The sequence below is a fragment of the Symsagittifera roscoffensis genome, chromosome 4, assembly GCF_963678635.1.
Source record: "Symsagittifera roscoffensis chromosome 4, txSymRosc1.1, whole genome shotgun sequence".
Lineage (NCBI taxonomy): Eukaryota > Metazoa > Xenacoelomorpha > Acoela > Convolutidae > Symsagittifera > Symsagittifera roscoffensis.
In genome coordinates this window covers 658,748-670,918 of record NC_087065.1, presented here as the reverse complement: position 1 = coordinate 670,918, position 12,171 = coordinate 658,748, and the positions used below count along the sequence as shown (strand labels likewise).

Below are 12,171 nucleotides of genomic sequence, written 5' to 3'. Positions count from 1 at the left end.
AATAAATCGATATTTAGATTTTTTGCTAATATTTTTAAGCATCCAGAGAAAAACTTTTCGTTTAGTATTGCCCGCACTGGAGTTCCAAGGATAATAATTAATTATATTGTCATTTTATAATCAGTATCTATACAATTACAAAAATAATCGATTATAATCCATCAAAAATGGATTATAATCCATTATTTTTTATATCATTATAATCCCTTATAATTGGTTATAATCAATTATAATGGATTTCTTTGATGATTAGTCATGAAATTTACAACTTTTTTTTCAAAGTTCTCGCATTTCCCGTTTGGCGCAGTTGCTACGTATTAGGTTTCATAAAATATTACAATTCTCTTTTCAATTTTTTAAATTTTTGTCTTAAATACCTTGTTTTCCTCCCTGTTTACACCCCCTTTGTGAAACCCCCCCCCCCCCCCCCGTTTTCCTCCCTGTTTACACCCCCCGTTTTCCCCCCTCCCACCTCCCTGCCAGTTTACCACAACCGCCATTCGCCCCCTTTACGGGGGTTATTTATTGGTAGACTTTGGGGGAGGGGTTTATGATTTACACCCCCCCCCCCCTGTTTATACGAAAAACGACAAAATAATCGATTACGTGGTCTAAATTTGCCACAATAATGGATTATAATGACAACATTTTAGACAACAATTTTCCATTATAAACGATTATTATCCATGGAACTCCGGTGCGGGTGAATTTCAGTTATGTAAGATACTTATGTAAGGCACGAGATCAAGATAATTTCTCTAATATTTGATGATCAAATTGAGAACTGTTCTGTCGTGTCTTTTTCTTATCTAAAAGTTGGTTTATAATACTTCAGAAAGAATTTCAAACGATAAACAAGACTGCTGGTATCAGGGCAAACACGTGAATGTTCCGATTGCCTTTGAACGTCTATGGAGTAGTGATCGCTTTTAAACAATGTAATGAAATTTTCCGAAAAAGACAAGTGATGAAAATAGTCTTAGACTTTTTTTTGAAAATCATCCTCACACGCTAAATAAAGTTTAAGGTTATATGCTTTGTGTATAGCAAAGCAATCAAGGAACCAAATAACATGCCTCAATTCAATTTTAACGATTTCTAAGATGGAATAAATCTCCGCTTACACGTTTTTTTAAAATAAATTTGAACTCATAGGTCAGGACAACAATACCTTTTGAACGATAAAAATCACGACAAAAATTGCTAGTTAAGAAGTCAAATTTTGTCTAGAGAAAAAAAGCACCCCGAGCACAAACATTCAGTCACCTTGTTTGAAAATCGGAACTAATTTTAAAACTTTTTAAAAAACAAAACAAAGGCAAGCCGTTGCAAAGTTATAATTATTTGATTGTATTGATCGTTTTCCAAAAAAAGTTCTGTTTTTCCCATAAGTTTTTGCTTTTGTTCGATTTTTCCTGATCTAATCCGCATATGAGCTTCTTTTCGGCTAAGCTTTGCTCTCGTCACAAAATTTCGCTGCAATTCGGAGTTGTCGGGCTTATAAACCCCATACTCGGAAAATCCCGGTGCCAGACTTCAGCAGAGTTTTTTCTGCTTCGGGTCCAAGACTTTCAAAACTAGTTCCATAAATTTGAAGGATAATCGGATAAGTACCGCCTCGCTTTGACCATCGGCCAGTGCGAGTCTGTTTGATTTACTCATTTTAATGAATGATCGCCATAAAGAGTGGGCATAAAATCTTTTTTTTTTTGCGAAAGTCGGAACAAAGCCGGGAGCATAAAGTCGTTTTTTCGCAAGAAGAGGAGTAAAAAGACGTCAAGAGTTTTACTAATTCATATTTTAAGGGCGATTGAGAGATTAAGCGATTTGAGAAACTTTCTGAACATAGCAAAAATTATTGCCTGAAGTCAGGGGCGGATCTAGGATTTTCTCGAGGGTTGGGGGTTTGGCGGACTTTCAAAAAAAATTCGAAAAATTTTTTTTTAAGTCGAATACATTGATTTTTTGAGCTCTCCCAAATCACTATAAATACCCCATTTTGACGGTAGTTTTTTGGAAGGCGTTTTTAGGCAGTTTTTGGAAAATTTTGAAGGCGTTTTTAGGCAGCTTTTGGAAAATTTTGAAGGCTTTTTTAGGCATTTTTTGGAAAATTTTGACGGAAAAACTGCGCACTCACCCCTTAAAATTAGTGTATATTGGCACCAAAGGCACGTTAAGAAAAATTTTAGGTTACCTCACCAAAAATAGATACAAAATAGTACAAAGGGGGGACCCTTTGGGTCGTCATGGGGTCGAATCCCTAAGGGAAGGGAACGTCCGCCCCATCCTAAATCTGCAAGGGCGGACGCTCCCTTCCCTTAATAATGTTGATGAAGTATAAAATTTTGTTGATGAAGTATAAAATTTTTTTTCTCTCAATATCCTCCTAATTAAAAGCAAGCATCCTTTTGATTAGCAATTATCTGCTACTTGTCCAACAACTGGTTGGTTACGCAGGTTATAACTTTAACATTGGTTTCAGGAAACAAGTACGAGGATCCAAGTACAATTACACGGCGGACGAGTTAACTGCCCTCGAGAACGTAGACTCTCACTTGGACTGTTACTACAGAGATCTTAGTCACCAACAAGAGGTAAACCAACTTCTCCATGTGGAAAATTGAGTTGAGTTGATTTAAAAGTTTCAAGACAAATTTATAACCAATTTCCGTAACCAATGACCGTAACCAATTTCCGAAATAACTGTAGCCAATTTCCGTCAAATTAGCTCAAAAAATTACGACCAAATTAGTTCAAAAAAAAGCTGGAACAAAAAATTTTGTAAATATGTAACTAACAAAAAAATCAGGTTCATATTCTTCTCATTTCATGTCAGAGCCACACATGTAGCTGTTAATTAAAAACCACTTTGCTACTATTTGATGGCATTTTTGGACTAATAATCCAACGAGTTATCTAAAGGCGCTTTTGGCGCCAATATTTACTAATTTTAAGGGGCACGCGCCAAAAAAACGAATTTTTTTAAAATCAAAAAGTGCCAAAAAACGGCGTGTTTCCCTGTTTGCGGTCTGGAAGGAGTCTAGAAGCAGTCATTTCTTAAAACAATTGGGTCTATTTACTGTTTTGGGTTACCGTGGGAATTGAATTAGGTCAATTTTAACCATTTATGAATCCCCTCCACGCGCACTGGAGTTCCATGAATAATAATCGTTTAAATTGTCATTTTATAGTCAGTATTTATAAAATTACAAAAACAATCGATTATAATCCATCAAAATGCATTATAAACCAATATTTTCTATATAAATATAATCCAATATAATCGATTATAATCGATTATAAACCATTAAAAATGGATTTATTTTCTTAAATTTTTCATGCCTATATAATCGGTTATAATCAAATTTAATGGATTTTTTGAGAAGTTAGTCACGGAAATTACAATTTAGTTCAAAGTTATCGCATTTCCTGTCTAGTGCAGTTGCTACGTATTAGGTTTGATAAAATGTTACGTTTCACTTTTCAATTTTTATAATTTTTGTCTTATAGACCCCGCTCACCCCCTCCCTGTTTACCCCTAACCCCTGTTTACACCCCCCTCGTTTTCCTCCATGTTTACACCGTCCCACCCGTTTAACAGCCCCCATCCCCCGGTTTTCCTACCTGTTTACACCCCCGCTTACAACCCCCCCCCCCCCCCCACACACAGTTTACCCCTCCTCAATTTACCCCCCCCCCCCCCCATCTTAGTCTACACCCCCACCCCTTTACTGAACGTGGTAGGGGGGGGGGGGGGGGGTAGAAATGTGGGGGAAGGTAACCTGAACAACTGAGTATACTTACTCCCCCGTCCCCGTTCAAAATGGTAAGCTGGGGGGGTTGGGGTATAAATTTTAGTTAACATAAATGAGGTGGGCGTAGGGATAAAGGCATGGGAAAGGGGGGTGGGTGTTTATCCAAATGCGGATGAGGGGCAAAAGGGGGTTGGTAATTCGAGTAGGTTTAGACTGCGAGTAGGTCGTGAGTAACGCAGAAATGCTGCAAGTTTTGCAAAGGCTTTTGCATAAAAAATGTGTAGATTATAATCAGTTATAATCAATTATAATCGATTTTAAATGGATTATAATCCATTATAATGGATTTTAATGGATTGTGTTTTAACGAAAGTGATCGTTTATAATGACAATATAATCGATTACGTGGTCTAAATTTGCCACAATAATGGATCATAATGACATCATTTTAGACAACATTTTTCCATTATAATCGATTATTATATATGGAACTCCGGTGCGGGCAGCGCTGCGAAACTCTTAGATCCGCGCGTGGGTGAAAGGATGAGAGTAGTCTCTAGAAAAGCACAAACTCATTGAAAGAGAAACAAATAGCTTAGAAACTTCTGAGACAAAGTCTTATTGGAACGTGTCATAACTCGAAGTTGTTTGTTGCACCTATTTCGAGTTTTTAACTTTCAGGCGGAGCTCATGAGCTGCGGACGAAACTTGTCCGATGATGACAGCGATGATGGATCGATAGGGAGCAAGTTGAAGTCTAGACAAGTAAGTATGAGACAAATAACGTCTAACAAGCAGCCATTGCTAAAAACAGATCTAAGGTCAACGTGCCAAAGCAATGAAACGCGCAACAGGATACCAGCCTTCTAATAGCCCCTCCCCCCGCCGGTTACGTTTTTATTACCACCCGAAGCAGTTTTGGACCACCTTTAGAGCAAGTAAGACAAAAATGCGTGTCGTTAAGTAGTGTCAAAGGGGGCCCTTTAGTGGGAGAGGGGGGTCAAGTTATTGCACTTCTTAATAAACAGTGGCATCCTCTGCGATCTCTTAAAAACCCGCATGTGAAAATGATTTTTTTTAAAATTCTAGATGAAAAAGCAAGAGCGAGTGAAGACACAGAAAGACACCTCTGCCAGCGTCATGTTCCAGAACTCTAAGATGACCAAAAGTTCTATAATGTCCAAAAAGTAGAGATGGATGAATGTGCTATGCCATTAATACAATCAATCATAAGCTCTTTTTTAGTTCTCCGTAAATTTACAAAATAGAAAAGCATAAAATTTTTATACGGAAATTTGCATATTGCCAAAATAGGTCAAATCAGTTTAGTAAATTTCAGAAAATATATTTTGAAACACTGTTTCGGATTACTGATACACTGGTTTAATGACCAACAACCGGCAGACATATTGAGTGAGCACCGCAACTGGGGTTATAGTGGAGTACATTGAGCAACAGAAGAGATGACAACAGTGGCATATGATTAACTGTATAAACTGCTTACATCAAAAACTGATGGCTTCTTAATTAGTTAAGCCCAAACTTAAAGCAAAGATATAAATACGGTTGGCCAATCTTAATGCATGCCAAATTTCAACACAATCGATAAAGTTCATGTGAGCACGGTTGGAGTGTGCCCTTTAATTTTCAATGTTGCGATTAGGCTTACATAATATTCTGGGCCAAAATAGTAAAAAGATGCAAATTGATGTATCAATTCATTAATATATTGTTTCTCTGTAAGTGTCGCTACGTGTCAGGGGCAGATTTAGGGGGAGGGTTGGTGGAACGCCACTTTGCTTAGGAATTTGACCTCTTGCCGACACAAAAGGTCCCCCCTTTGTACTATTTTGAGATATCTATTTTTTGGTAAGAGGCTAAAAAGGCTTTTTTGGCCCGTTTTTTCAAAATTTGCATGCGGCGCGAAAAGTTCGGCCAAAACAGGGTCTTTTAAGTGCTTTGGTAGAACTCCTCGGAAATCAATTTGGTCGATCTGAAAAAAGGTCGACAAAAAATGTGGCATTGTGACGCATCGGTAGTGATGTTGCCCAGCAATCAGATGATTGCGAGTATAAATCGCACGTGCGCTGCAATTTGTAAGGTGAGCTCCAGTAAGATAGCCATAGCTTGGTCAACCCTATAAAATTAACCTTCGGGTTAGTCCTCTGGCTAGCTAACTATAAAAAAAAATTGAAATTCTTTCAACAACCCAGAGAAAATCCTAGATCCGCCCATGCTACGTGTCCTGTTGAGGGAAGTCTTCGTAGCCGCCTGTAGTGGTGAGGAGCAGGTGTCTCTTCATCCTCCCACAAACAATCCACGCCACCAGTCCCACTAGAACCCCCACTGCACAAACAGCCGCCACACACACTAGGAAACAGAAAAAAACATAGTATTAGAAACATCATTCAACACAAAATCCACACTAGCAGTCCCACTAGAACCCCCACTGCACACACAGCCGCCACACACACTAGGAAACAGAAAATAACATTGTATTAGAAACATCATTCAACACAAAATCCACACTATCAGTCCCACTAGAACCCCCACTGCACAAACAGCCGCCACACACACTAGAAAACAGAAAAAAACATAGTATTAGAAACATCATTCAACACAAAATCCACACTAGCAGTCCCACTAGAACCCCCACTGCACACACAGCCGCCACACACACTAGGAAACAGAAAATAACATAGTATTAGAAACATCATTCAACACAAAATCCACACTAGCAGTCCCACTAGAACCCCCACTGCACACACAGCCGCCACACACAATAGGAAACAGAAAATAACATAGTATTAGAAACATCATTCAACACAAAATCCACACTACCAGTCCCACTAGAACCCCCACTGCACAAACAGCCGCCACACACACTAGGAAACAGAAAAAAAAACATAGTATTAGAAACATCATTCAACACAAAATCCACGCTAGCAGTCCCACTAGAACCCCCACTGCACACACAGCCGCCACACACACTAGGAAACTGAAAATAACATAGTATTAGAAACATCATTCAAAACAAAATCCACACTACAAGTCCCACTAGAACCCCCACTGCACAAACCGCCGCCACACACACTAGGAAACAGAAAAAAAACATAGTACTAGAAACATCATTCAACACAAAATCCACACTAGCAGTCCAACTAGAACCCCCACTGCACACACAGCCGCCACACACACTAGGAGACAGAAAATAACATAGTATTAGAAACATCATTCAACACAAAATCCACACTCGCAGTCCCATTAGAAATCCCACTACACAAACAGCCGCCACACACACTAGGAAACAGAAAATAACATAGTATTAGAAAAATCATCCAACACAAAACCCACACTAGCAGTCCCACAAGAACCCCCACTGCACAAACACCCGCCACAAACACTAGGAAACAGAAAATAACATAGTATTAGAAAATCATCCAACCCAAAATCCACACTAGCAGTCCCACTACAACCCCCACTGCACAAACAGCCGCCACACACACTAGGAAACAGAAAATAACATAGCATTAGAAACATCATTCAACACAAAATCCACACCAGCAGTCCCATTAGAACTCCCACTGCACAAACAGCTGTCACACACACTAGGAAACAGAAAATAACATAGTATTAGAAACATCATTCAACAAAAAATCCACACTAGCAGTCCCACTAGAACCCCCACTGCACAAACAGCCGCCACACACACTAGGAAACAGAAAATAACATAGTATAAGAAACATCATTCAAAACAAAATCGACACTAGCAGTCTCACTAGAACCCCCACTGCACAAACAGAACAAACAGCCGTCACACACACTAGGAAACAGAAAATAACATAGTATTAGAAACATCATTCAACAAAAAATCCACACTAGCAGTCCCACTAGAACCCCCACTGCACAAACAGCCGCCACAAACACTAGGAAACAGAAAATAACATGTTATTAGAAACATCATTCAACACAAAATCGACACTGGCAGTCCCACTAGAACACCCACTGCACAAACAGCCGCCACACACACTAGGAAACAGAAAATAACATAGTATTAGAAACATCATCCAACACAAAATCCACACCAGCAGTCCCATTAGAACTCCCACTGCACAAACAGCCGCCACACACAGTAGGAAATAGAAAATAACATAGTATTAGAAACATCATCCAACCCAAAATCCACACCAGCAGTCCCACTAGAACCCCCACTGCACACACAGCCGCCACACACACTAGGAAACAGAAAATAACATAGTATTAGAAGCATCATTTAACACAAAATCCACACCAGCAGTCCCACTAGAACCCCCACTGCACAAACAGCCGCCACACACACTAGGAAACAGAAAAAAACATAGTATTAGAAACATCATTCAACAAAAAATCCACACTAGCAGTCCCACTAAAACCCCCACTGCACAAACAGCCGCCACACACACTAGGAAACAGAAAATAACATAGTATTAGAAACATCAATCAACACAAAATCGACACTAGCAGTCCCACTAGAACCCCCACTGCACAAACAGAACAAACAGCCGCCACACACACTAGGAAACAGAAAATAACATAGTATTAGAAACATCATTCAACAAAAAATCCACACTAGCAGTCCCACTAGAACCCCCACTGCACAAACAGCCGCCACACACACTAGGAAACAGAAAATAACATAGTATTAGAAACATCATTCAACAAAAAATCCACACTAGCAGTTCCACTAGAACCCCCACTGCACAAACAGCCGCCACACACACTAGGAAACAGAAAATAACATAGTATTAGAAACATCATTCAACACAAAATTGACACTAGCAGTCCCACTAGAACCCCCACTGCACAAACAGAACAAACAGCCGTCACCCACACTAGGAAACAGAAAATAACATAGTATTAGAAACATCATCCAACCCAAAATCCACACTCGCAGTCCCATTAGAAATCCCACTGCACAAACAGCCGCCACACACACTAGGAAACAGAAAATAACATAGTATTAGAAAAATCATCCAACACAAAACCCACACTAGCAGTCCCACAAGAACCCCCACTGCACAAACAGCCGCCACACACACTAGGAAACAGAAAATAACATAGTATTAGAAAATCATCCAACACAAAATCCACACTAGCAGTCCCACTAGAACACCCACTGCACAAACAGCCGCCACACACACTAGGAAACAGAAAATAACATAGTATTAGAAACATCATCCAACACAAAATCCACACCAGCAGTCCCATTAGAACTCCCACTGCACAAACAGCCGCCACACACACTAGGAAACAGAAAATAACATAGTATTAGAAAAATCATCCAACACAAAACCCACACTAGCAGTCCCACAAGAACCCCCACTGCACAAACAGCCGCCACACACACTAGGAAACAGAAAATAACATAGTATTAGAAACATCAATAAACACAAAATCCACACTCGCAGTCCCATTAGAAATCCCACTGCACAAACAGCCGCCACACACACTAGGAAACAGAAAATAACATAGTATTAGAAAAATCATCCAACACAAAACCCACACTAGCAGTCCCACAAGAACCCCCACTGCACAAACAGCCGCCACACACACTAGGAAACAGAAAATAACATAGTATTAGAAAATCATCCAACACAAAATCCACACTAGCAGTCCCACTAGAACACCCACTGCACAAACAGCCGCCACACACACTAGGAAACAGAAAATAACATAGTATTAGAAACATCATCCAACACAAAATCCACACCAGCAGTCCCATTAGAACTCCCACTGCACAAACAGCCGCCACACACACTAGGAAATAGAAAATAACATAGTATTAGAAAGATCATTCAACAAAAAATCCACACTAGCAGTCCCACTAGAACCCCCACTGCACAAATAGCCGCCACACACACTAGGAAACAGAAAACAACATAGTATTAGAAACATCATTCAACACAAAATCGACACTAGCAGTCCCACTAGAACACCCACTGCTCAAACAGCCGCCACACACACTAGGAAACAGAAAATAACATAGTATTAGAAACATCATCCAACACAAAATCAACACCAGCAGTCCCATTAGAACTCCCACTGCACAAACAGCCGCCACACACACTAGGAAATAGAAAATAACATAGTATTAGAAAGATCATTCAACAAAAAATCCACACTAGCAGTCCCACTAGAACTCCCACTGCACAAATAGCCACCACACACACTAGGAAACAGAAAACAACATAGTATTAGAAACATCATTCAACACAAAATCGACACTAGCAGTCCCACTAGAACACCCACTGCTCAAACAGCCGCCACACACACTAGGAAACAGAAAATAACATAGTATTAGAAACATCATCCAACACAAAATCCACACCAGCAGTCCCATTAGAACTCCCACTGCACAAACAGCCGCCACACACACTAGGAAATAGAAAATAACATAGTATTAGAAAGATCATTCAACAAAAAATCCTAACTAGCAGTCCCACTAGAACCCCCACTGCACAAATAGCCGCCACACACACTAGGAAACAAAACAACATAGTATTAGAAACATCATTCAACACAAAATCGACACTAGCAGTCCCACTAGAACCCCCACTGCACAAACAGAACAAACAGCCGTCACACACACTAGGAAACAGACATTAACATAGTATTAGAAACATCATCCAACCCAAAATCCACACTACCAGTCCCACTAGAACCACCACTGCACACACAGCCGCCACACACACTAGGAAACAGAAAATAACATAGTATTAGAAAAATCATCCAACACAAAACCCACACTAGCAGTCCCACAAGAACTCCACTGCACAAACAGCCGCCACACATACTAGGAAACAGAAAATAACATAGTATTAGAAAATCATCCAACACAAAACCCACACTAGCAGTCACACTAGAACCCCCACTGCACAAACAGCCGCCACACACACTAGGAAACAGAAAATAACATAGTATTAGAAACATCATTCAACACAAAATCGACACTAGCAGTCCCACTAGAACCCCCACTGCACAAACAGAACAAACAGCCGTCACACACACTAGGAAACAGAAAATAACATAGTATTAGAAACATCATTCAACAAAAAATCCACACTAGCAGTCTCACTAGAACCCCCACTGCACAAACAGCCGCCACACACACTAGGAAACAGAAAATAACATAGTATTAGAAACATCATTCAACACAAAATTGACACTGGCAGTCCCACTAGAACCCCCACTGCACAAACAGAACAAACTGCCGTCACACACACTAGGAAACAAAAAATAACATAGTATTAGAAACATCATCCAACCCAAAATCCACACTACCAGTCCCACTAGAACCCCCACTGCACACACAGCCGCCACACACACTAGGAAACAGAAAATAACATAGTATTAGAAACATCATTCAACACAAAATCCACACCAGCAGTCCCACTAGAACCCCCACTGCACAAATAGCCGCCACACACACTAGGAAACAGAAAATAACATAGTATTAGAAACATCATTCAACACAAAATCCACACTAGCAGTCCCACTAGAACCCCCACTGCACAAACAGCCGCCACACACACTAGGAAACAGAAAATAACATAGTATTAGAAACATCATTCAACACAAAATTGACACTGGCAGTCCCACTAGAACCCCCACTGCACAAACAGAACAAACAGCCGCCACACACACTAGGAAACAGAAAATAACATAGTATTAGAAACATCATTCAACACAAAATCCACACCAGCAGTCCCACTAGAACCCCCACTGCACAAATAGCCGCCACACACACTAGGAAACAGAAAATAACATAGTATTAGAAACATCATTCAACACAAAATCCACACTAGCAGTCCCACTAGAACCCCCACTGCACAAACAGCCGCCACACACACTAGGAAACAGAAAATAACATATTATTAGAAACATCATTCAACACAAAATTGACACTGGCAGTCCCACTAGAACCCCCACTGCACAAACAGAACAAACAGCCGTCACACACACTAGGAAACAGAAAATAACATAGTATTAGAAACATCATCCATCCCAAAATCCACACTACCAGTCCCACTAGAACCCCCACTGCACACACAGCCGCCACACACACTAGGAAACAGAAAATAACATAGTATTAGAAACATCATTCAACACAAAATCAACACCAGCAGTCCCACTAGAACCCCCACTGCACAAATAGCCGCCACACACACTAGGAAACAGAAAATAACATATTATTAGAAACATCATTCAACACAAAATTGACACTGGCAGTCCCACTAGAACCCCCACTGCACAAACAGAACAAACAGCCGTCACACACACTAGGAAACAGAAAATAACATAGTATTAGAAACATCATCCATCCCAAAATCCACACTACCAGTCCCACTAGAACCCCCACTGCACACACAGCCGCCAC

General features: G+C 40.1%; 3 protein-coding genes across 6 annotated transcripts in view; 2 read left to right on the top strand and 1 right to left on the bottom strand.

Moving 5' to 3' along the window:
- LOC134843636 (circularly permutated Ras protein 1-like) overlaps positions 1 to 5,487 on the top strand; it is a 41,696-nt gene extending 36,209 nt beyond the window's left edge. The window contains exons 12-14 of the mRNA XM_063859826.1: positions 2,483 to 2,594; positions 4,437 to 4,520; positions 4,845 to 5,487. Coding sequence (XP_063715896.1) covers positions 2,483 to 2,594; positions 4,437 to 4,520; positions 4,845 to 4,946 — 298 coding nt within the window. The 3' untranslated portion in view covers positions 4,947 to 5,487. The remainder of the gene's footprint in view (positions 1 to 2,482; positions 2,595 to 4,436; positions 4,521 to 4,844) is intronic.
- LOC134843729 (protein virilizer homolog) overlaps positions 1 to 12,171 on the top strand; it is a 550,828-nt gene that overhangs the window by 79,448 nt on the left and 459,209 nt on the right. The window lies entirely within an intron of this gene.
- The window catches only part of LOC134843635 (uncharacterized), a 105,323-nt gene continuing 98,790 nt past the window's right edge, over positions 5,639 to 12,171 (bottom strand). For 3 of the 4 annotated variants that reach the window (XM_063859822.1, XM_063859825.1, XM_063859824.1), the window contains one exon: positions 5,905 to 6,125. In XM_063859822.1, coding sequence (XP_063715892.1) covers positions 5,992 to 6,125 — 134 coding nt within the window. In that variant the 3' untranslated portion in view covers positions 5,905 to 5,991. The other variant, XM_063859823.1, reaches the window with a different exon arrangement.